The sequence below is a fragment of the Vipera berus genome (assembly GCF_964194415.1).
Source record: "Vipera berus genome assembly, chromosome: 2".
Classification (NCBI taxonomy): domain Eukaryota; kingdom Metazoa; phylum Chordata; class Lepidosauria; order Squamata; family Viperidae; genus Vipera; species Vipera berus.
In genome coordinates, this window is record NC_138203.1 from 74,101,750 (window position 1) to 74,128,056 (window position 26,307).

At 38.9% G+C, this 26,307-nt stretch overlaps 1 protein-coding gene across 1 annotated transcript in view; it reads right to left on the bottom strand.

Annotated features, from left to right (window-relative positions):
• GLDC (glycine decarboxylase) overlaps nucleotides 1-26,307 on the bottom strand; it is a 42,972-nt gene that overhangs the window by 2,616 nt on the left and 14,049 nt on the right. Inside the window, exons 3-24 of the mRNA XM_081320853.1 lie at nucleotides 24,110-24,245; nucleotides 18,689-18,853; nucleotides 17,757-17,834; nucleotides 17,351-17,498; nucleotides 15,132-15,328; nucleotides 12,580-12,676; nucleotides 12,326-12,431; nucleotides 11,428-11,567; nucleotides 10,887-10,967; nucleotides 10,196-10,293; nucleotides 9,660-9,744; nucleotides 9,533-9,574; nucleotides 8,450-8,592; nucleotides 6,900-6,975; nucleotides 5,617-5,742; nucleotides 4,807-4,956; nucleotides 3,526-3,638; nucleotides 3,031-3,172; nucleotides 1,939-2,050; nucleotides 1,540-1,635; nucleotides 431-603; nucleotides 231-311 (exon numbers count right to left, since the gene is read on the bottom strand). Of these exons, the coding sequence (XP_081176979.1) occupies nucleotides 231-311; nucleotides 431-603; nucleotides 1,540-1,635; nucleotides 1,939-2,050; nucleotides 3,031-3,172; nucleotides 3,526-3,638; nucleotides 4,807-4,956; nucleotides 5,617-5,742; nucleotides 6,900-6,975; nucleotides 8,450-8,592; nucleotides 9,533-9,574; nucleotides 9,660-9,744; nucleotides 10,196-10,293; nucleotides 10,887-10,967; nucleotides 11,428-11,567; nucleotides 12,326-12,431; nucleotides 12,580-12,676; nucleotides 15,132-15,328; nucleotides 17,351-17,498; nucleotides 17,757-17,834; nucleotides 18,689-18,853; nucleotides 24,110-24,245 (2,585 nt within the window). The remainder of the gene's footprint in view (nucleotides 1-230; nucleotides 312-430; nucleotides 604-1,539; nucleotides 1,636-1,938; nucleotides 2,051-3,030; nucleotides 3,173-3,525; nucleotides 3,639-4,806; nucleotides 4,957-5,616; nucleotides 5,743-6,899; nucleotides 6,976-8,449; nucleotides 8,593-9,532; nucleotides 9,575-9,659; nucleotides 9,745-10,195; nucleotides 10,294-10,886; nucleotides 10,968-11,427; nucleotides 11,568-12,325; nucleotides 12,432-12,579; nucleotides 12,677-15,131; nucleotides 15,329-17,350; nucleotides 17,499-17,756; nucleotides 17,835-18,688; nucleotides 18,854-24,109; nucleotides 24,246-26,307) is intronic.

Consider the following 26,307-nt stretch of genomic DNA (forward strand, 5'->3'; position numbering starts at 1 on the left):
TGTGATCATGATGGACATCTGCAAGACAGAAAAAATTCTCTTCCTCTATGGCAGCCCCAAACTAAACTGAATGCAGTAAGGTGAGCATGGGTTCTTGTCTGGTTTTCAAACACCCATTAGAGGTTTTTCGGCACATCTGATGGAACATATTGTTGGCTTGTAAAACTGACCAGAACACTTCTAATAAAATTGCTCAAAATATAATTGTGAAACGGTAACCCATTACTTACTAGTGGAAAAGCAGCCACTTCTCTAGAGTATGGGCGATCCCAGTTGGGCACAGCCAGGCAGGTCAAGGTGTGTGGGGCCATCTAAATCAAAGAAATGTAGTTTAGAACCCTCAAAGTAAAAAGAGCCCTCACCCATTGTTTAGTGTGAACAAGGAGCACCCGGTCGAAGTCTCACAAAAATAAAACCCTCCTGAATTTACCTTTAAGGGGTTAACTCTAGCATCCATCCTTCCTTCTTCTATATCAGCTATTTCTTGTCGAATACTGATCATAGCATCACAAAACCTGTCTAGCTCTGCTTTGTCTTCAGACTCGGTTGGTTCTATCATGAGGGTTCCTGCTACTGGCCAGGACATTGTTGGAGCGTGGAATCCTAGGAAACATGAATTCTAATTGTTCACCTGATGTTTAAAGTAATGAACCTCAATAGTCAGAAAACATCTCAATCATCTATCTCTTCTAGATCAATCTCTGTTCTAATCTGCTTTATTTATTTATTTATTTATTTATTTATTTTAATCCCATTTATATCCCGCCCTTCTCCGAAGACTCAGGGCGGCTTACAATTTAAAGCACAAATCAATGTGCTTAGCAATAGCCTTCATTCTATGTATATGCCTGCTTATTAGGGCTTTTGCCCCCCCCAGCAGCATTATTACAAAGTCAGCTTATTGCCCCCAACAATCTGGGTCCTCATTTTACCTACCTCGGAAGGACGGAAGGCTGAGTCAACCTTGAGCCTGAAGACAATATGAAATAAATATATGCATTTCTGTATTTTGCTTAAAGCCATTTGTATGTCCTCTACAAATGAGCCTTGGTGGAGCAGTGGGCTCTACAAAAGAGCCTTGGTGGAGCAGTGGGCTAATGCCTCCTTAAGTAACACCAGCTGCCTGCAATTAGTGCAGGTTCGCGTCCCACCAGGCTCAAGGTTGACTCAGCCTTCCATCCTTCCGAGGTAGGTAAAATGAGGACCCAGATTGTTGGGGGCAATAAGCTGACTTTGTAATAATGCCGCTTGGGGTGTGTGTGAAAGCCCTAATAAGCAGGCATATACATAGAATGAAGGCTACTGCTAAGCTTGTAAGCCGCCCTGAGTCTTCGGAGAAGGGCGGGATATAAATGGAATAAAAATAAAAAATAAAAAAAATAAATACTTTCCTCTTGATCCGAAGAAAAGCCATCAGCAGCTTTTTCTTTCTGTAGTCACACTGCAGCAGCATTAAAAATCATATCGCTGCCCTGTTGTGAAATATGTAGCATTCAAAATGAAGGGGTTAGGAAAGGAAGAAGAAAAAAAAAATCTCACCATAATCCTGAAGCCGCTTAGCAACATCCACAGCTTCAATATTTGCAGTTTTCTTAAAAGGCCGAGTATCCAAAATAAATTCATGAGCTACATAACCTGTTTTGGAGTAAAGATTTAGACACGTGAATTTTTTTTTTAAGAATAATAAGGGTCAGGAAGAGGGCAGCTCCTCATTTCAGTGGGTTACGGAGGGGTCTTCTTGCTGAGCAGACAAGCAACTGCTGGAGATTTGAACAAGGCTTCCTATTTAAGAGGATAAGGGCAGCTTATTCTGGATTTCGATAAAAGCTGTTCGAACTAAGCTTCCCTCAGTTTGTTTCCTTCATTTTTGCTAAATGTCAACATGCTGGTACAATGGCTAACCGCTGGGCAGAAAGTATTCCCATTGATGATACTTGCCTTTGGAGCCTCTGAAGAGGATTTTGTAGTGGTTTTCTAGTCGCTTTGCCATGTAGTTAGCATTCAGTATTGCAATCTCAGAGGCATGTTTTAGGCCTTTGCCTCCCATCATCTAAAGAGCAAACATGAATGAAAATGGGAAAAACAAAGCCATATTCCTGATACAGGCGATTAAACTTTCCATGTTAATGCATTCTATCAATATTTATTCAGTGATTAGTTTATAAGCTTAGATGCCATCACAGTGTGAATGGTTTTGGTGGCTTACACAAACTCATCGATAAATCAGCCAGTACCATTCAGGAGTGGATAGCATATAAATTAGTACTTCCTTGGAGATCTCATCCAAGAAATTAATTTTTTTAAACCTGAACATTTTTAAAGTGAGGCTGTCTTTATCCCTAGTAACTTGGTTTGACAGACTGGGCATAAATCATGCTGCCAAATCTGATTCACCCTTATTGCTGTTATTATTTGTAGTTATTTCTATCTATTTTGAAAGAATAGGGAAGTTTCTTGTAGCAATGTCTCACGTTGCTGGATCTGGTAGAATGCTGTTTACTCTTTCAGCACTTGCTATTTAATCCCTTTAACTGGGATTGTCTGTGATGGGACTTAAAACCATCTGCCATTGTAATATGATGGTTAAAGTGTTGGCCTTGGAATAGGAGAACAAGGTTCAAGTCAACTCTCCAGCTTGGAAGCTCACTGGATGACTTTGGACCAGTCATTCCATCTCGGCTCAGCTTATCTAATGGGTTTATTCTTATTGGGAAAAATAGGAGGGAACACTATGAATGTTGCTGTGAGCTCATGTACCTCACTGAGAGCTGAGATGTGGGCTACAAATCATTGTAGCACCTCTGATTCTTTTTCGAATGCTCACTTTGTGAATCAACTGTTATGTGGGGGGATTGCAATGGGAAGGAGGGTTTGAAAGCCCCCTCATGCAACTGGATTACACAATTACTTCTGAATACAAGAAGCTCTTCTCATACAGCCATGCAGGTCTTGACTTTCCTGCAGATGTCTGTTATCATCAGTGTGAGAATCTACTAGTACGGAAGAAACAAGCAGAAATTATGGAAGTACCTTGATATAAACCCAGGAAATAGGCAAGATGGCACTGGATCCCCAAGGGGCAGCACTGATGGTGCCTAATGGGCTTGAATCTGCATCGTGTGGTGACGCAATGACAGGGTGGCTGGGCAGGAAAGGAGCCAGGTGCATCTTCCTAAAAGGGCAGCAAGAAAAGAACTTGAACATCCAGCTTCCCTCCTACTGTAACACCAACAGACATAGCACGATGTTTTAATTAGCCAGAATCAAAGGTCTGCTTAAGTACATTAAGGTCTGCTTAAGTACATTTCATTCTGAACCTCCAAAACAAAATGGAAAGAAAATCGCTTTGGCAGCATCCAGCTTCCTGCATTTCTGTCTACCAGTGTTTCTCAATCCATTTAAAGATGGATGGACTTCAACTCCTTACTAGCTGAGGATTTTGGAGTTGAAACCATCCATCTTAAACTACATGGAAAAAAACCCCAATAAAAATACATGCTCTTATCAGAAGAAATAGACACTAACACTCCAATCGGTCCCATGCCAGGTCCTCCTCCACCATGAGGAATGCAAAATGTTTTGTGAAGATTTAAGTGAGAAACATCTGACCCGTAGTCTCCAGGACGGCACAGGCCAACCTGTCAGGGAAAGAAAAGAAAAATGTTCCCAATCCAAAATCTAGATGTTAAAAGATTTAGAGCATGGTGGGGAACTACATAATCTGGCCTGCAGGGGCATCTGCCAGTTGTGAGCCAAAAAGTCAAGACGGCAACCATGATGGTGCACTTAAAACTCCCCCCATTTTGAAAATGTGGAGAACTTTGAGTGCACCAATAGAAGAGAATATTTGTAGCTCGGTTGAACTGTGGGGCCCTTGGTGTTCTCTGAGTTTGGTTGTTTTCTTGCAGACATTTCATTTATCCAGCTAGCTAGCATCATCAGGGCTAGAAAGGAATGGGGCTCTAGCACTGACAGTGTTACATAGATAATGAAATATCTGCAGGATAACAAAATTTGCACCATTGGTGGCTGCTATATGGATTTCTTTTTCTTTTTGACAAAAAATAAAAATAAAAATGGGTGCAATAGTTGTACCATAGTGGTTTCCATTTTCAGCTTTTTAACAATACCCTTCAGTTAGTCCTGCTGGGTTGTTGAATGCTGTGAGCCTACTCTTCCTCTCTGGCTGGTCTCACAAGATTTTTTTTCTTTTTTACTTTATGAAGTAAAGTAACTTTACTTTGTGGACTGCTCTGATTTTGGAATAAGTGGTTCCTAATAGCTACATTCTCCCAATCAAAAGCCTCTTCTGGTAGCCAAATGACATACACTGTGAAATATTTTCCTGTGTTTCTGTCACATGTTATCTTGTTATCTCATTTTTCAGTGGAACCGAATGATTAAAGATGGGGAGCTGACTCACTGCTTTCTCCACACTGCAATGTCTCATTATGTCTCTCCTGACTCATCGTTTTTTGAAACTGTAAAGGTCCAAATATTACACTTTTCCCATATGGATGACTTTCTTTTCTGCCTTTCTATAAAAATTTTCATGTCAAAATTATGAATAATTAGTATGAGAATGATCCAAGATTTCAGATATTCAGGGCTACAGAATTACTGAATATGAGAAATCAGTCATACTTGTAAATCACGATGCTGCCACTATCAAAATCCCATGCATCAGAGCCTCATAATGTTGTCCATTTCTAAGTCAAACATTTGGATATGCCTCGACCTTTTTCCAGTATTTTTAAAAAAACCATGAACTAAAAGGATTTGCCTTTGTCTATTTCTATTTCTCACCTGAGCATTCATATTTGCTCCATCTAAATAAACTTGGCCTCCATGCTTGTGAATCAGATCACATACATCGCTGATCTGTTCTTCAAAGACACCATTAGTGGATGGATATGTGATCATGATAGCCGCTAGGTTTTCTTTGTGCTTATCTACCTGCAAGAAGAAAGGAAAAAATGATAACACTGTGACATATCTGAGTGATTAAAAAACAAGATTCTTCCTTCTCAACTCCTCACATGCAACATTACCGAATTTTAAGAAAAATAAAATCTGTCTCTATCAGTTTGGCATAAAAGGCCTATCAAGTCAGATCTGGTACATTTAATTTGGTCTTAGCAACTCCATCAAGCAGCAACTCCTAGCAAAGGTTCCATCCCCCTCCTTTAACTCAATGTTTCTCAATCTTGGCAACTTTAAGATGAGTGAACTTCATCTCCCATCACTGGCTGGGGAATTCTGACAGCTGAAGTCCACAAGTCTTAAAGTTGCCAAGGTTGGGAAACGCCACTGAAGATTATCAAACTTCTCTCCACAGAGTAAATACTCTATCTGGTACCCAAAATTTTTCATAACCATTTATGCAATTCTCACTAATATTCAGTTTTGTGTTAATAAAAGGAGGGAAATAGTAAATAGCCACAAAAACAGACACATCTGCAGCATTGATTCTCAAACAAAGAATATTTCAAAAATAGCCAAAAAAAAGTATGTGTCATAAAAACCTTTTAAAGGACAATTTTTCTCTCTCGTTTTTTCTAAATGTTCATAATTTATAATAGAGGAATGTATTTGGACAAAGAGCAGCAAACTAACCATTGCTTTCAGATGGCTCACATCAATGCTTCCATTTTTATCCACTTCTATTGGCTGGATCTTCATCCCTGCCATCTGAGCACTTGCTGGGTTGGTACCATGAGCTGATTTAGGAATAAGGCAGACCTTTAAGAAGAAATGAATAGGGTGTCATGAACTGAAAACATGATCATTACAATTCAGTGTGTAACGTTAAATCTTAAAGATGTCTGATTAACTCCAGCTTGATTATATCATAGACGCAACATATTGAAAATATTAATCTAAGCAGTATATATTTTCCTTCAGGCTGAGTATGAATGAGTATGAGTATGCATGAGTGGTAAATCATGCTTATAGCTTTGCATTAATTGTCAATCAGCTAACAAGAATAATGAAAGACAGGCAGAAAGGCTACAAATAATACCTATCATATAATTAGTATTTTTTCACAAGGAAGTAATTTATATTAAAATCTCCAGCTTGGGAGCAAAGATATTATCACACAGAATATCACATGATTCCCTCCTTCAGTGATTAAAAACAAAGTCTTAATCACAATAGAAAACTCTTTAGACTGCCTTTCTGAGCATAATGGCTTGATTTTGATTTTAATCTACCTTTTGCTTTAAGACTGCTAATCAGCTAGTGAATATAGGACTGTTCACATGATACAAGAGGATCTCATTAAGAATGTCTAGCAGCCATGAGCCAGTTTGGTGCAGTGGTTAAAGCAGCAAGCTAGAAACTGGCAAACAGTGAATTCTAGTTCTGCCTTAGGCACAAAGCCTTGCGCCAATCACACTCTTTCAGCCTTAGGAAGGAGGGCAAACCACATGAAGTGTTCAGTATTTCTTGTATTCATATAAACTCTTGTACGAGTGGAATACAAAATATTGTGTTTTCTGGTCCCCTCCTCCATTTGTTTCAGGAGGAAATGGAAAAGGTATTTGTTTTCGTTCAGTCTAACAAAAACAAAACAACCCCCCCACACACACACACCGGCTGTACTTCCTGTGAAATCTTTGCAGAACAACTAGTGTGTCTAAAGAAGGAAAAGGCACTTAACTATAGAAGCATACAGAAAATAGTGCAAGCGCATAAAGGCTAGCAAAAGGAGGCAGATCATCTCACCTAGCAATCAGCAAACTGTGCAAATGACAAACAGCCCACAGAGCTTACATTGGACACAGCCAGGCTAATTAAGTCTGTTTCTACCGAAAAACAAGCTGCCATTCTGAAAATAATTAGCTACATAGGGGACAGGAAATCAAAAGTTAGATAAAAGTCCACTTTTTACTTACACTTCGCTGCCATTCTCCTTTTGCATTTAAATAAGCCTTGATTGCAGCTAGCCCAGCATATTCACCTTGTGCTCCACTGCAAAGAAACAAAGCTTATTATAGCACGTTTAGGGTGGTGTCAATCAACATCCCTATTTAAAATTCTGTTAATAATCTCCAAAATAAAAATATTGGAATACATCATTCTATGCAGAGAAGGAAGATTAAATGATACTGAATACCACCACTTTTAAATTCATGTTGCAAACCAAGTCGCCAAAGCAGATTAATATCTTTTTTCCTGAGTCTTTCCCAACTACTGAATTAAAGGGCTATCTGTCCATCTTCGACTCAGCACAAATCAACAATGTGTGGTTCCCACTGGCTAGTCCAGCCTATCTCTGTGGCATCTGCTCTGTGTCACTGCCAAATGGAGGTGTCCTGATTTGTGGATGTATCATACATTTATAAACAAAGTATCTGGAAGATGTGGGGCAATGACACACTGAAAGGGGACAGCCAGAAAGGAAAACCAATCGGGACACTCTCAGCTGAGAACTTTGCCTTCGTCTTTTGAGTAGTTTGCATGTCTTCCCTTCACAACCTCTTCTGACTGGCTGCCCCAGGGCAGAAATAGCCCCAAAGAAGAATGAGGCACTTCTTGCCATGATTATGAAATTAGCTGGCTCCTGTGCAGCGGGATGACACAAGCTCAAAGCCTCTACTGGACTGCCATACTCTTCCTAGGGATAGGCATGTGATTGGAACAGAGAAATATGAGGAAATGGTAAGCAAGGCACAAAGGTCTGGTTGAGTATTCCTTTGTATCTTGGATACTGCAATGAAGAACTTTGCCTTCGTCTTTTGAGTAGTTTGCATGTCTTCCCTTCACAACCTCTTCTGACTGGCTGCCCCAGGGCAGAAATAGCCCCAAAGAAGAATGAGGCACTTCTTGCCATGATTATGAAATTAGCTGGCTCCTGTGCAGCGGGATGACACAAGCTCAAAGCCTCTACTGGACTGCCATACTCTTCCTAGGGATAGGCATGTGATTGGAACAGAGAAATATGAGGAAATGGTAAGCAAGGCACAAAGGTCTGGTTGAGTATTCCTTTGTATCTTGGATACTGCAATGAAGAAAAGCAACTCAGACATTTTCCAAGCACATATCCATTCATAAATCAGATTGTTGTTACTGAAATCCTAACCATTTAAGATAAAATATATTATTTCCACTTCTAACTATCTAAATCCAAATCAATTTGTACTTCACTGTAACTCTGATGGAAATAAAATACTGTTTCTAGATTCTGTTGCCTAGAACCATTTTTCTATCCTCTTACTCCTTCCATTAATGCAAAGTGTGTGCCTGATACACATCTTCAATGTTAAAATGTTTGTTTTGCCGTGTGCACACGTGGCCCAAAACCTATGTTCCATTTATCATATGTAAATAACGCAGACATTCTTATTCCAGAGATAACTGAGAAAGGAAATGACTACATGAAAAAACCAAAATGAGAGTTTTAAGTCTGCGCAAACTGCAGTAAGTCAAACAAAATTGCTTCTACCTGTTTGGCTGGAATGAAAACTTGTCATAGCCTGTGATCTCACACAGATCCTTCTCAAGCTCTCTAAAAAGCTGCTGGTATCCTTGAGTTTGATCCAGAGGAACAAAAGGATGAATATTGGCAAATTCCTTCCATGTAATAGGCTACAAAACAGACACGGAAACACAGATGGGCACAGAGAAAGAGAAGGAAAAAAATCAGTCATATTTGTGTTAATATATATGTGTGTGTGTGTGTGTGTGTGTCTGTGTCTGTGTGTGTGCAAAAATGATAGGAAGCACATGAAATGCAACTCCTAAGCTGACCATAAGGTGTGACTATTCATTGGAAAACCTAATATAACAACTTTTTGGATGTGGTTGTCAACTGGGATGGAGGAAGTCTAGTGTTTTGTTTCTTTATACAAGGAATGGACATATTTGCTAGAGTTTAGAAAATGAAATCAGTATACATTTTCTAAAGTAAGTAGAGAAATTATTTCTTCAGTCAATTATTTTAGTTTGGACCATGAAATATTTTATCCTCAACTGACCTGCAATAGCCAAAATCATAGTGTGCAACAATTCCTTGGTGATTGTAGAGAGCAAGGAAAATGACCTTGATGGATATATACAAGCTTCATTACCACAGCATTGAGGGATCAAACATGCCCTCAGTCCACAATAGACAGATAATATTTGGAGGAGGCTCAGGTAGATGTCTCCCTAATTCAGTGTAAGAAGAGAGAGGTGACGTGGCCCCACTACATAGACCAGACCTGGAAATCAACTCTTCTAAAGAAAGCTAAGAGTATTTTTATTGAGATTGGCTATAATAACAGAATCTTGCACACCTGATTATGCCGCAGAATGATCCTATGAGCGAATCAAATTCCACTGTTAATATCCACCTAAAATAACTGGTTCCATTCACAAGATCACCTCTTAACTGGTCTCACCAAAACATAATTCTAAATTGTTCTTTTTTAGAGAAACAGATGGCAATCTACTCCAAATCTTTGACTTTATTTAATGTTCAGAAAGAATGGTTGAGTAGTTATCTGGAATTTATTTCACACAAAATACATAAATTAAAACAGCTTACTATAAGTTCTGATGAGCTATTCAGCTTCATTGTACAGGATCCCTAAAGGAAGAAAACATACCATCAGGATTTTATTCAAGAAAATTAACAAATATGATTTTTTTTCCTCTTTTCAATTTATACCTACCAATGGAATCATGCTGTGAACAAGAGAAATATCTTTGTTTTCTAATCTTTTCATATACCGGACAATATTTGTTTCAGAGTGATAGCTGCAGACACAAAAATTTACATTAACAATGAAAGTAATAATAAAAGCTGAACACTATCTATGCTCCCAAGTCCTCTGTCAGATCAGTAGTACATTCTTCCTCCTGTTAATGTTCATATTTGCTCTAAACTACATTCATTTTTCCAAGTTGGCTATCAATACATATTGATGAAACATTTGTATTTAAATGGACATACAGATAAAAGGCATACCATAGTACAATGATAAGTATTTTGCTTTAATTGTGTGTCGCTTGCTAATAATTGGTCAAATTACTGTAAACTTAGTGCAAACAACATTCCTAAAATGGAAACTTAGTAGCTTAATATTTTAATTTGCCCTATATTTTCACATAGCACTGTTTTTCTGGAATATCAAATGCCTCATTTTCATCTTTGTATTACTTTATCAACCAGCATGAGACAAAACAAATTCTAAACAGTTTTACAAACCTGTTGAATACTTGGTGTGTTAGGAATTTCGATGTTCTCTTAAACGAAGTAGCAAAAATGCCTTTTGTTTCTTCATCCATATTCTCTGCAACCAATTCCTTTCAAACATAAAAAGAAACAATCTCTTTTCTCCTCTCAGAATTAATTATTTATTATCATTGTGGTTGTTGTTCTTATTTATTAATTTGGATTTCATTCCTGGAATAGTAACTTATTGGGGGGGGAAGCTGTTCCTATTTTGCTGGGATTGCATTTATCTTTGTATAATCTGTTGTGAAGTATAATATGCTCAGTGCAGAAACAGGATTAGTTACATTCCAAAGAAATTGAGTTTCAGTCTGCTAGTATATCTTCTAAAATAGCTATCTTAGTCTGAAGTGCAACTGGAAACAACTGGAAACAGTTGCAAACAATGAGATATTTCAGGATATATACCTTTTTGATTTCCAAAAGGGTAAAATCACACAGAGATTGTGAAGGCTCAAAGTGATATAGTTATGGATAGCGAGTGATATGAGTAGCTTTACTGAACTTCCCTTCACACTGCTGAAAATTAGGATATTTTTCCAAAATTTTCTGTGATATTGGTGAATGAATGAGAATCCAGGCATCACTGTGCGCTGTTATGGACTCAGTTATGCTCTATATTAACCAATTAATTATTTAGTTTTCTAATCAGTGATCTACTTACAGCTGAAGATTCACAGCCAAAAATCCATAATAGGTCATCTAGGTCTTTTTCATTTACAGTTTCATCAAGAGAAACTCCCAGCTATTGACAGTTGGAAGAAAAAAAGGACAGAACTTCTAAGTTCATCAATGCAAATGTTTCAATACAATGAGCTACACTGAAACAATAACAGATTATATAACCTGGATGATATTTATTGATACTCTCTTTATGAAGATATATACACCATGCATAGTGTTTTAATAACTTCTACGAACATCAACAATTTAAAATTGTTGTTTTTGGATGTTCTTTCTTCTAACACAGATTCCATGGCTGCTTACTGAGCTTCCCTTCTGAAACAATGACTTTCTTAGAGCACTGATGATGTTACTTAGTTTGATAATGAGATGTCTGCAAGAAAACCACCAGCCTCAGAGACTCCAGAGTTTCTTAGAAAATTTTTATTGGATATTCTTTATCTCTTTAAGGAGAAAATGATAATGAATAATGGATAAAGGCATTAGAATCACTTTTGAGTATCCATTAAGCTGTCACTTACTGTGTCATCAGGGTAAATCCGAAGGTTTATCTGCCTCTGGGCTGCCCTTTGTAAGACTTCTTCGATGCCACACCCACACTGGATTTTCAAGGTATCAAAATATAGATCATGTTGGAGTTGATGACCTGCTCTCTTCAGACCTAACATAAACAAACACAAACCCACTCAGATTTATTTGCACAGTTGAGTGCAAAATGTCTTCTGGTTTCTGTAAGTTAAAGTTGAGTTCTAGTCTTGCCTTATGCATAAAAGACAGCTGGGTGACATTGGGCCAGTCTCTCTCTCTCAGCATAACCCACCTCACAAGGTTGTTGTTGTGGAGAAAACAAGAGGAGAAAGGAATATTCGGTATGTTCACTGCCTTGAGTTATTTATAAAAATATTAGAAAAAGGTGGGATGTAAATAAACAAGCAAACAAATAAATTTGGCTGCTAACAGCAACTGTGCTGGGACTACCAGTGACTTGAGTTTTCATATTACTAGACCTGAGTCAAATTATTCTAAGTTGTTTCACAAACCTGTTTTAGGAATCACTACACTTTGCAGTATAAACAAAAAAAAGCTTGTAGCAAACAAAACAAAAAAGATGGCGCCGTGATTAGAATGCAGTATTGCAAGCTAACTCTGCCCACATCCAGGAGCTCAATCCTGACCAGCTCGAAGTTGACTCAGCCTTCCATCCTTCTAATGTGGGTAAAATGAGGACCCAGATTGTTGAGGGCAATATGCTGACATTTGTAAACAGCTCAGAGTGTTTTAAGTACTACGGAGCAGTATATAGGTGCAAGTGCTATTGCTATTCCCATTTACAGTGTACTTTGGGAGTTTATTCAAATTCTTCAACATTAAAATTGCTCCTTTTGAACAGGGTATTCTTATGTCTGAAGGTTCACTCACCTTCTGCCAAGATGAGAGTAGCATTGTGGACTCTCTTAGCAATGTGCTTTAGTCCATTTGCACCATGATAAACTCCAAACATTGCAGCCATGTTAGCCAGAAGGGCCTAAGAAGCAGAAATTGGCATTAAATAAATTTCTGTGTATAAAATAGAGTAGAATAGAATAACAGAATAATAGGATATAAGCATGAGGCAACTCAGATACTATATCATCTAGGTTAGTCTTCTAATCAATGATTGAAGAAAAGCTCACCTGTGCTGTACAGATATTGCTAGTAGCTTTATCTCTTCTGATATGCTGTTCTCTGGTTTGCAGTGCAAGCCGATATACTTCTTTTCCATTAGCATCTCTTACAACATACACAGAGGAAAATATATATTACTTTCTTCAGTTTAAATAGACAAAGACTATTTGGTTTTGTTAACAAAAAAGATTAATAATATTTTTTGTAAAATAAAATGTAAAGGAAGATGAATAATTTAGAATATGAAACTTTCTAAATAATTCCTGAATCAAAGCAGTTTCCTTTTGCTATCACCTACAGTTTGACAAATTGCATGTTTTATGAAATAAAACATTGCGAAGAGTCTACTCAGCTATGCCATCGTGGACAATGCAATCCTTAATTCTTAGGATTCGTAACTTTTTTTTTTTAGTAGAGGTACCAGATCTGGGATACAAAGATTTGAATTGCCACTAGATGGCAGCACAGAAAAAAGAAATTATGACTTCTTGCTGCCATCAAGTGATGTTCAGAATTCCTGCATCTCAGATCTTGTGGCTTTTTTTTCTTTTTTTCACATTTTTGAGAACATGCCATGGACAAACAACAGTTGCCAGTCACAAAATATCATATATCAAAGGACTAAAACAAAGTGGGGTTAGAGTCCATTGTATTAATCACTTTTAGTTGGGGTCCAAAGGCATTGTTGGAAATCTGGATTCTGCTTGAAGCTGGTGCTTTACTTTCTATCAATTTAGTTTCTCATTCAGGTTTTTAATTGAAGAGAGCTTAAGGAAAGTTAAAATTAGGAAAGTCAGAATGCATGGTGAACCAAGGAATGTGTGAGCGCACACAGCATTGCCCTGAGGCAACATGCCGGACACTGAGGATCTATTATATAAAGTTCTTTATGAAAGGACAATGAGCATTCTGTCTGTGATAAATACATTCGGATCTTACCTAGAGTTCTGGAAACTACAATACTATGATTATAGAGCTCCTATTAAAAAAAGAGAGAGCCTTGCTGGATCAGAAAACAGATCTGTCTAGACTCTAGCCCAAGTGTCACACATTGGCTAATTGGAGGCACTTGGAAACTAACAAGCCTGGGCTGGACAGTAATGATTGTCATTTTCCATCAACCTGCATGTTGAAAAGAAGGGACCTATCAGTGTGCAGGAAGAGACACATGCAGAGAAACAAATGAGGAACCTTTGAGAAGACACCGAAGCCTTCCTGTGTGAAAAGGAACCCCTTAACTGGAAATTGCTGGGCTCCCGCTCACTATTTTTTCTCTGCTTTAATTATTGAAAAACATATATTTTTATTTTTATTTTATTTTTAAGCTCAAACCAAAGAGATTCCTGAGGCTATTTTATTATAGATCCTTGAATTCTTTGTGCTTGATATATAGCAACCTTTTTTTTTTAATGGCACCTCTTCCATTTTTAGTTCAGGACAAATTAATTTTCTGTTAGGACACTGAATTTACTAGCTGGAACAGTAAAGTGTACAATAGGCCAGAACACCACAGTTTCTAGTTGATTAGTTAGAAAATCCTGACTCATGCACGAGGCAATCTACGCTATGATTGGCTGCTGTAAATATAAAGGAGGAGTTTCCCTTTTTCCCTCCTTTTTTCTTGTGTGTGTTCTGTATACTGTTTAATTTACCTCATGATGTTCCTGTGTTCCTGACTATCTTGTGTTTTTTATTTCTGGATGATAACAAAGACTGCTGTAAATCTGAATGGTAAATATATTTATATATTTAAAAGACTACAAGTTTGTGTTGGTGTGTCCAACTTCATCTGGACAGCTGGTGTGCAATTGCCTGACATTTTTGGTATGCAAGTAAGCATCCTCCTCCTCCTCCTCCTCATCATCATCATCATCATTTTAGCCATTGTCTATTCACTGCAGGATGAGAGCCTCTTCTGCATGTTTCCAACCAATATTTATAACCAATAAGATAACCAATAGTATGCAGGTAAGTATATATGCATATAAATTTGTGTGAGGGGTGGGCATGAAAGTAAACTTGATGTCAACATATATTTCAGTAGCATGAAATAGTTTAGTTTTAAAAAATTAATTATAGGACATCCTCGACTTACGACCACAACTGAGCCCAAAATTCTGTTGCCGCAGTTGTTAAGTGAATCATTGTGCTTGTTAAGTTAGTAATATGGTCGTAAAGTGAATCTGGCTTCCCCATTGACTTTGCTTGTCAGAAGGTCGCAAAAGGTGATCATATGACCCCAGGAATAAATATGAGCCAGTTGCCACACACCTGAACTATGATCATGTGACCATGAGGATCCTGCAATGATCGTAAATGTGAAAAATGGTCATAAATCACTTTTCCCTCTGCCGTTTGAACGGTAACTAAATGAACTATTGTAAATCGAGGGCTACCTGTATGATCCAAGGTCAGCCAAAGATATAAAGGAAAAAAAAACCCTCATGCTCTCTGGAAAGAGGAAAATACATAAGAAGAGTAAAAATTTTCACAGTCCATGTATAATCCCTTCAGGATTTAGAAGAACATGGATTCAATTTTCAACAGAAAGTTAACCTACCTTGTAACTCCCACCATCCTTCCAGGCATCATTCGCACTAGATTCTCTTTGACCGCAAAAAAGGCAGCATGCGGTCCTCCATACCCAAGAGGCACCCCAAACCTCTGGGAATTGCCTAAAGCAACATCAACTCCAAACTCCCCTGGAGGCCGCAAGATGCAGAGAGCAAGGAGATCGGTGGCACAGCAAGCCAGACTCTGATATAAGAGAAGCCAAGTTATTTATCTATCCATCCATCCATCCATCCATCCATCCATCCATCCATCTATCTCCTCTCCCCCCCCTCTCTCTCACACACACATTTGTATGCCATCCATCTCTCTATTAAGTGACTTTAGGCAGCTTACAATATTGTAAATAACAGAATAAAACAATTATAGGATTAAAACATTAGACATTAAAAGCTAAACTAAAATATTAAACTTAAGATTAAAATGGATAAAAACCAATGCATTGACAGGGTGGAGGTGAGATCTTGTATAAGCATACTAGCCACCTTCAAAGAAGGGCACTCCCATCAAGGCTCCAGGCTTCGTAAAAGTCCATGTAGATCAGGAGTCCTCAAACCCCAGGCCATGGCTCACTAACTGGGCTGCGGAAATGGTGAGTGAGCATGCGCACATGCACGCAGCTCTCTCTCCCCATCCCCACTGGTCCACAAAGCTGGAAAGGTTGGGGTCTGCTGATGTAGATAACCATGGAAGTTCTTCCCAGAACAATGTACCGTATTTTTCGGACCATAAGATGCACCGGACCATAAGACGCACCCAGTTTTTAGAGCAGGAAAACAAGAAAAAAAAATTCTTTCTCCTTCTCTCTCCCTCTCTCTCTCTCTCCCTCCCTCTCCCATTGTCCCTTCCTTCCTTCCTTCCTTCCTTCCTTCCTTCCTTCCTTCCTTCCTTCCTTCCTTCCTTCCCTTTGTCCTTCCCTCTCTGCATTAGAGCAGTACCCACGGAGGTGGCCCTGCAGCCCGGCTTTCTCTTGCAGAAAGCAAGCTGAAACGGAGTGAGGAGATTGCCAGAAATGCGAATCGGCCGATCTCGCGCTCCTGCAAACTCCCTCGCTCGGTTTCAGCTTCCCTTGCTACAAGAGAAAGCAAGCTGAAACGAGGCAGATTGCAGCAGCGCGAGATCAGCCGATTCGCATTCCTGGCAATCTCCTCACTCCGTTTCAGCCTGCTTTCTCTTGTAGCAAGGGAAGCTGAAACCGAGCGAGGGAGAGTGCAGGAGCGCGAGATCGGCGTTTCTCAGCACGTGCCGATTCGTGCTCCACTTGCAGAGGTTGGGGCTGGCCATACGGATCACCTTCGGACCATAAGACGCACCCTCGTTTTCCCCCCCACTTTTGGGGAAAAAAAGTGCGTCTTATGGTCTGAAAAATACAGTATATTGATTGTAATGGCAATCACACAACTGCCATAAATGCATGATGTTTATAAAGTTATTTTTCCAGCACCCTCGTAACTTTAAATGATTCCTGCACAAGGTAGCTGTTAAGCGAGAACTACCTACACAAATTGTTATGTTGTTAGCTGCGAAGTCGTGTCCGACCCATTGTGACCCCATGGACAATGTTCCTCCAGGCCTTCCTGTCCTCTACCATCTTCTGGAGTCCATTTAAGCTCACGCCTACTGCTTCAGTGACTCCATCCAGCCACCTCATTCTCTGTCGTCCCGTTCTTCTCTTGCCCTCAATCTTTCCCAGCGTTAGGCTCTTCTCCAGTGAGTCCTTCCTTCTCATTAGGTGGCCAAAGTATTTGAGTTTCAACTTCATGATCGGGCCTTCTTAAGAGCCATAGTCAGGGTTGATCTCCTCTAAGACTGACCAGTTTGATCACCTTGCAGTCCTAGTTCAAAGGCCTCAATTCTTTGGTGCTCAGCCTTTCTTATAGTCCAACTTTCACAGCCATACATTGCAGCTGGAAAGACCATAGCCTTGACTATACGCACTTTTGTTGACAGGGTGATGTCTCTGCTTTTTAGTGTGCTGTCTAGATTTGCCATGGCTTTTCTCCCCAGGAGCAAGCGTCTTTTAATTTCTACCTACACAAATAAGTTACCTCTATTGCGATCAAATGGAGAGCAGGAGTTTTGTGGGGGTACAGAAATGCTATGAGTTCAATAACTTACTAGATTGGAAAAGCAGACATTGACCTAACCTACTTTTACACTGCCAGACAGAAACATGGAGGTTGGAAATATTCTTATTGCGTCAGTTACCCCATTCTGATGAGCTTGATCAACCAAGCCTGTGAAGTCTTCCACCTTCCCCTCAGTGTCTGGGTACTGGAACAAGACACCGCTGACATCTTTACTGCTGAAATCCATCTCATGAGGTAGCTTCAACTCTACATTTATGCCAGTGTATCTGGAAAGCAAAAATGACATATTAAAACAAAGTCATTTCCCAATAGTGAACATGATTTAAAAAAGAAAAAGAAATTCAAGCAAGAATATTAAATGCAGAGTTAAAGGTCAACTTGATCGCTTTCAACAGAAAATGTTTCAAGTAAAGCAATAGGCATGTTTCATACTTAGTCAAACTTACTAAGGTAGACTATCTTACTAAAAAACTGCAAGCAAATTGCCCATTTAATTTTTTTTAAAGATGTAAATCAAACTTTACTTTGCTCTGGTCTGCACCACAGCTATCGTTTGAGGATGGCACCTGATGTCGACATAAAACCTATTTCGCTTATTATGCCTGTTGGAAAGAGAAAACAATAAAATTACTTCAGATATGGGTCATACAAAGTTCACTATAAACTGGTACGTTTCCATTGCTTATATTATACAAACAAAAACTTTCTTGTTTTTAATTGGCTTTGACAGCTCCTGATATAAAATTCAAATTTGTATTCTCAGGAAGTTTGGAAAAGGAAACAAGGCCACAATTTACCAAAGCCCACCAACAGGAAATGACTACGAAGTAAGTCATGATTTTCTTATGGATTCTGAGTGGATTACCTAAATTCCTGGCTGTAACAGGGGTGATGAACTGTGCTAACCAAACAGCATGTCGTGTTCCTATATTTCTGAATAACAGATGTAGGGAATGGAGGGAGCTGAGGAAAAAAAATTACCTCCTACATTATTTGCTCAGAAATATGGCTTTCCCCAAATTGATCAATGGCCACTCTGCAAATATTACATCTTCCTTTGGTGTTTCTCCCTCATATTATCATTTAAACCAAGGGTATGCAAGCTTGTCAACTTTAAGACCTGTGAATTTCAACTCCCAGAATTCCTTAGTCAGCATGTGGAATTCGTGGGATTTGAATTCTACAGGTCTTAAAAGTTGCCAAGGGTGGATACCCCTGGTTTAGAATATGGGCCTATGGGCTGTTTTCAGTCTCTTCCATATAATTAAGTATTTGAGGATGTTTGCAGCCAAGATGGCAGCCAGGATGCTGTGATCAAAGCTTCACCTGTGTTTATGTGCATCTTGACTTTTGTTTTTTGGCAACCTTCTGCCTTATGGACAACCTTGCCCACAACACTAAACTTCTGAGGAACTTTACACCCTCCAAAAGCAGTCTTGTGATCTGAGGTTATTACCTGTGACACAACTGCATGGCTTCTGCTGCCGCTGTTCCTTCATCCAGCAAAGAGGCATTAGCCACATCCATCCTGGTGAGATCACACACCATTGTCTGGTAGTTCAACAAGCTCTCCAGCCTGCCCTGGGAGACTTCTGGCTGATAAGGGGTATACTGAGTCACCCTATTAAAAGCAACACATTTTCTTCATTAAGGTTTTCCCCACTCAAAGAATATTATAGAACTATACAGGTAGTCCTCGGCCCATAACCACAACTGAGCTCAAAATGTCCATTAATAAGCAAGACTGCTGTTGAGTAAGTTTTGCTCCATATTACAACCTTTCTTGCCATGCTAAGAAAACAGCAGGGGCTTCTCCTGGCAGTTGCCAAAAGTCAACAGTGACTCTAAGGCACACATGTTCGTGCATGTACGCACAGACACACAGAGACATGGCTTTGACTGGGGAAAGCCAAATTCATAGGAATTCTCAATCATGGAAACTCACAAAGTGAAGATAAATTAAGGGCCTTAAGGAAGAAAGATACATAACATTAAAAATATTAACTTTGCATATAAAACCCCCCAATGCATTATATAGCTTAAGTTACTGTTGATCGATTTACTAGCCCTTACTACAATAGTAGGAGAGTAGTAAAAGATCCTGATTTATTTGTTCAAATCTTTTTTATTTTTATTTCCCTTGAAAGCACATATGCATACAAAACATAGAAGGTATTGGTTGTGTTTGGGTACTATTGGAGTACTAATTCAGAATCCTTATTGACATTGAGGTTGTAATAATTTCATGTTAAAGCATATTAAACAAAAAAACATTGAAAGTAGTATAGAGAAGCACTGTGCATAAAACACAGTAGGTAATCCAGTTGTGTATAGGACTGTATCTGTTAGGAACCCTGTAAATCACATGAGATTGTGAAGGATCAGGCATGGACATTGCTGCTTTAAGATGTTCTTCACAGGAAGTATATGCATGCCCCCTAATGAATCTAATCACATGTTCCCCTTTGAATCTGGATCACTGCACTGCCCTGGTTAAGATAGACTTAAACTAATTATCCAAGATCTGAGAGTAAAAATTAACCTTCCTAATGACACTTCAATTTAAACGTGTTGAACTATTTCTTAACCATGTTCCCATGAAATATTACTGCACAGACCACTATTATTTATTGCAGAACTGATAAAAATTGTGCAGTGTAAGTAAATTAAATGCAGCACATGAAAAATACTCTTCAAGCAATAGTGACGAAAAGTAAACTGGGTTTTTAGGGTTAAGTCTAGACTGATAGCCGAGTCCCTCAAGAAGCCAAACTTACTTTCAATTCTCTGCCCATTCATTTATGTTCATGTCACATCACTTACTAAATTAGCTTGGTTTCTAGGGCAACATAGTCTGAAGCCATTCAGAAACCTAGGCACAACTAGGTTGCATAGTCTAACACAACCCCATAACATTATGCCACTAACAATTGATTGTAGGTTATTGAGCCACACTGTTTTTGTTTTTAGAATAAGCTTTTCCTGTTCTTTTCACTGTACATAAATAGAAAGAGCTTGAAATAACTTAAAGAATGCATATGACCTTGCATTCTTTAACAACACAACTGTAGTAATGTGGTATTACGAGAGGAAATCTATTTTCATTAAGAACAATGCCTATGAACAGCCAATGGCTGTCCTTTATTTTCTGTTATCTTTCTTCCAAGTATAATTCTTTCACGCTACTGAGTTTCATGTGAATTTCATTGATCAGCAACCAAAACAGGACATCCTGCAGAATTATTGCTTATGTTAACTGGGCCTCCAGTAAAGGCAAAGATTTAAAATGGGAGGATTGTCCTAAAATGGGAGAACCTTGTAAGAAATAGGTCAGGATCTTGTATGCATTCAAGCTGGCAGTGAGACTGGTGGGGATTTTTTGTGACTTAGAATGCCAACGATTGTAAACTCTTGTTTCTTATTATGAGTATATAACCTAGGTTGTACCAACAAACACCTTTAAAAACAAAATCTGAATGAACTTGTTTTGAAAATTATAATTGGCAAATTATGAGCCAACCATAATGGAAATTATTTGTAGATCCTAATACTTGGGGTAATGCCATTTTCAGAAACAATTATTAGAATAAAACCAATAATGGAGAACAGAATGTGCCTACAAATGGGATATCTGATGTAACTCTTCCACATGTCTTCTTTAGGCTTATTTGCTTAAAACCATGACCTTTCCAGTCAGATCTGTACAAATAAAATAAATGAATCAAAAGCTGATAAAAATCTCTGGCTGGCTGACTAGTTCCTCCCTCTCCCTAATACGCTTGGCAAAATGGAGGAGGATTGTGTGGAAGAGTTAATACCTTTGTTTGTCTGAAATCTATCATGAGCTCCTGAGCTGTGCACAGAGGCACCTTTATTGCTTAATAGTGTACAGGAACTTCCACATTGACAATATTTTAATATACCAAACTCTCAAGAGTCATATTTGCACCTTCTTCCAAGAAGCTCAATATTGCCACAGCTTCTGCCAGCTGACTAATTGGAGCATGCAAACTCTGACATTCCAGTGTGCCCAACAGCCCCCCTCCCTTCCCTACAGGCCTTGCTGTTTTTGTTTTGTGGCAAGAAAAAAATATGTTCGAGGGGCAAAACCATCCCTTGAAGCCACCAGGGGAATGGCTTCTTGTCTTCAAGAAGAAGGGAGAGAGACAAGAGGCGGGCTGAGCTTCTTCAGTATCTGTGAGGGTTGCTTTTTTGGTCTGGAAAGAATTATGGAGAAGATCCCAACAGGCTTTCTTCCCAGGCAGAGCAGAGGTAGGGCACAGGCAGATCACCCTTCTGGTTTGAGAAACAAATAATGTACAGGTGGTCCTCAAGTTATGACTGCAACTGAGCTCCAAATTTCTGTTGCTAAGTGAGACAGTTGTTGAGTGAGTATTGCCCCATTTTACTACCTTTCTTGCCACAGTTGTTAAGTGAATCACTGCAGTCGTTAAGTTAGTAACACGGTTGTTAAGTGAATCTTGCTTCCCTATTGTCTTTGCTTGTCAGAAGGCCACAAAAGGCGAATCACATAATCCCGGGACACTGCAACTGTGATAAATATGAGTCAGTTGGCAAGCATCTGAATTTTGATCACATGACCATAGGGATGTTGCAGTGGTTGTGTCAAAAATGGTCATAGATCACTTTTTCCAGTGCCATTGTAACTTCGAACATGTAATGAACTGTTGTAAGTCAAGAACTGCCTGTATTCTAAACTTCATTGCAGTCTTAGTGATGTGTAGCACTCACATTCCATAGGAAGAGATACAACAAGCATTCTTATCTCTCAGTATTTGTGATTTTATATATATATATATATATATATATATATATATATATATATATATATATATATATATATATATATATATATATATATATATATATATATATATATATAAAAAAATTATACATTGTGTAAGAATCTTGCTGTTACCTCCCAGAGTACTTATGTGTGTATAGCAATATGGGCAGTGCCCACACCACATAAAGATCTTTTCTTAATATATGTAGAGTATAAAAATACAAAATACAAAGAGGCATTCTGTGAATGCTTGCGCTGTTTGTCTTCATATCGCGCATGTTGTTCCTCTTCCCAATTCCTTAGTGCCTGGTATGCAGGGGGGAAGTCTATGTGCCAGTTGATAGAGGAGTGGTTTGAAAACCAAACTTCCTTAAACAAGTGGCTGCCTTTAGTGTTGTCACTGGCAATTGCCTCGGTCCCTGTTAGATTAAAGACGTGGTTGTATGTAGCCATGTGTGCCCACACCTGTGAATGTTATTCTTGTCTTCTAGTAGCGAGCTTGTGTCCATGCACCCTAGTCCTCAGTCGTTTTGCCATCTCCCCAATGTAATTGCAATTGAAATTCTTTCATGACATCTTGTACACGACGGAGGATTTTTCTTCATTGGGGAGTGGATCTTTAGGGCGCATGACACAAGCTCGTAAAGTCCAATCAGGTCTGTGGGCAACACCAACCTTGTGAGGGGCTAGTATGCGTGCTGTGGCCTCGGATACACCGTGGATATAAGGCAGTGTTATCCGTGATGTTAAGGTATTTTCACATTCATGGCGGGTAGGTTCAAAATCAAGATTGCAACAACACACAACCACCCTGCAATGTAGGACACAGGGAAGAAGAGCAACAACCATTTAGGACCTCTGGTATGAGAACACGGACAATGATAGAGCTATGGCTACAACACACAGAACTATCAGCAATTCACTTTTAACAACAGATACCCAGAGACAACTACATCCCCCCCAAATGGATGCGCGACAACTCAAAGAAATACGGCCAACCTCAACCAACAGACCGGTGACGCGCTCCATGAGCAGAGTGCAGACACCAACAGTATAAACGCGATCTCCCGACCCCAGCGTTTCCATCCTGACAACGTTGGCAGTTAGCCAACGAAAGCTTGATCTTTTAGCAATAAAAACTGTTTTAGTTTTTTCTTATTCCATCCTAGTGTTCATTTAGTTTGTGAATTTTAACATGCCTGGGATTAGTATTTTTAATCTTATCAAGGAATCTATATATATGAATGAACCTTTATTGTCAAAGTACAACCATGTATACATTGAGATTAACTGAGCCTCCCTTCGTGCTCCCACCCCCCAACTCACAGTGACAACAAACCTCCATCTTATTACACCATGTGAACTGATTGCACCACACACCGGCCTCGCAAGTCAATTCTGCATATATATATATATATATATATATATATATATATATATATATATATATATATATATATATATATATATGGATCCTTGGTTTTTCGGGTTTTTCCCCACGTAGAACTAAAGGTGTAGGCGCAACGTTTCGACGGAATCCCATCCGTCATCATCAGGCTGGTGGCTTTAGCTTCCTTCCTTCTTCCCCAGAAGAAGGAAGCTAAAGCCACCAGCCTGATGATGACAGATGGGATTCCGTCGAAACGTTGCGCCGACACCTTTAGTTCTACGTGGGGAAAAACCCGAAAAACCAAGGATCCACATACAGGCACCCGCGAAAACCTCAGAAAACACACACACACACACACACACACACACACACACACACACACACACACACACATATATATATATATATATATATATATATATATATATATATATATATATATATATATATATGCGCATTAAAAGGATTGCTTATGTAACTTCTGATTTTATATTATAGCGAGAGGAAAATAGCAAGTATAAAGAGAGTTTTTATTTTTTTAATAGTTGCCTTCCCCCTGGGATCCTCTTTTGGTCCAGTGTAAATTAGAACTGTGGTGTTCAAAAGTTCTCTAGCATATTGACATGGACAATGCAATTTCTCTCTCTGTGTGCATTTAATAATAAAAAATGGTACATTACCATCCAGCGTTCTCCAACAAATTCCTTGCAATGGCTGGAGGGACTGAGCAGTTGTAATAACCCATGCCAATATAAGATCTCCAAATCTTATTCTTGCTGGCAATATTGTATAAAGTTTCAAGAATTTCATTTTCACCTAGAAATAAGTGTATAGAAAACATTGTGTGAAGATTTGAATAAAGGTTAAACATTTCAGGTCCTTTGCACCATTTAGCCTAGTGAAAATATAAACATGAAAGTAGTCAGCAACACGACTTGACTGCCTGTCGTCCAGCTTCATTTTAACTGTCTACTCATTCTGCCTATTTTTCATATTGAAATACATAGAAATGCAGCAAATAATTGTGTGATTATTCACAATTATAACTTACGCAAAACTTTTCAGCTACATTTATTGTTATATGGTGAATAATGTAACAACATGGTTTTCAAGGTCAAAAATGTAGTTAAAATATTGAACCCCACTTTTAAAGGAGCTATATTTATTTTATCTGCATTCTTACATAAATCACGTCGTTTCCTTACACCAATAAAAAGCAAACCAACTATTTTATCTCACTTGAGATGTACAGTATAAGGAAGTTCTTTCATTTCACAGTGCTTCTTTTTCTCAAACCTATTTGACATAAATCCTCCTATTTTCTCTCACAGCAAGAATCCTGGGTGGCACCTTATCATGAGTGACAATTAACTGGCCCAAAGTCACCTCGTAAACGTGCTGGTTGAATTAGAATTTAGCTGCCCCCCAATAACACAGGTTACAATATCAAAAACTTAACAAGTGTTTCAGCACATCCCCACAGCTTTGGAGAAAAAAAAACCTTACTGATGGAACTTGCTTTTGACTTTGCACAAAGCCCTTCTATGGATATTCCCCGCATCCCTGCTCTTTATCAGTTTTTGATATATTTTAATGTCAGATCCATTTCTGGTCTTTTCCAAAGGGACTAGTGAAGATACCATTCAAGCAGAAGTGCTAAACCATGGTTGCCTTTGATTTAGATCCCAGTTCACTTCAGTTGTTTCCAGCAAAGAATTCAAATGCTCTTACCTTTCCTGTTTCTTCTTGACCCTCCTTTAAATTACTTGCAGAACAGGCACTGCTTGCTGTTTACATGTTCGTGTTCAAACAAACTTTGTAACACTGACTATGCCTCTCTTGCTACATCTTCCTTTTTGATATGAATGAACGGGCCACTTATAAACCATTTGACCATTGATTGAAGTTGCTTTGTTCCCATTCTTGGGTATTTGTTGGGATTCATGACTATTCATGGCTTCAAAGTAATCATCTTTGGAGCAGACCATTTTGATTAACCTCCTGTGGTAATTTGTATTTCTATCTAAGTTGGTTGCCATTCCCTCTACCATAGGGGTCTCCAAACTTTCAATTTTTGCGGACTGGTGTGGGGGAGAGGGGATGTTCCGCACAAGCTGCGGGCGCGCATGCTTGTACGTGCAGCTCCATTTACGCAAGCGACAGAGGCGCACAATTTACACATAGGAAACTTGTACTAGCCAAAGATGGAAATAAATATATTAATATAACACTGAGGGAACAGGGGAAATCCTATGCTCATTTACTTTAAAGACAGACCCTTCCTTTGTATACAGTCCAAAGGGAATCCTATCAATCTGAGATGAGGGATGTGGAAGGAGCAGGTAGCCATGGGGAGGAAAAAAATTAATTAATGGAAACATTCAAAGCTTTAAATTCTTGGAAGTGAGATCCTCCTCATACAAGCATTTTGAATGCGAGTGGTGGTCATTTTCCCAAACATGCCAGGATTTATCTATCTTGAATGACAGAATATATCTAACTTATCAATAGCCTGCCACTGTGATGACTCTTCCGGACGCTTCCTCAGATATCTCTCCAAATGTCAGCTTGAAGAAAGATGAACCAGTTCCAGGCACATCTGGAGGGGAATTGATGGCTCCAAACAGCTGTCTGAGGGGGATTTGACTTAAGCACAGGTGCAGCAGGACAGCCCTGAGGCTTGAGGTGGGAAAGTGTGCAGTGGGAAAGTGTGCAGCTGCAGCTGTACACCGTGCCTTGACTTGGATCATGTCTTGTGAACTTTGGACTTTTCTTATCTTATGAACTCTCTTGTATTGTGAATTTAATTTTGCCTTCTGGACTCATTCGCCATTGTTCTGTGGACTAGCATTAGTCTGTTTGTGGCTGGACTTAATTG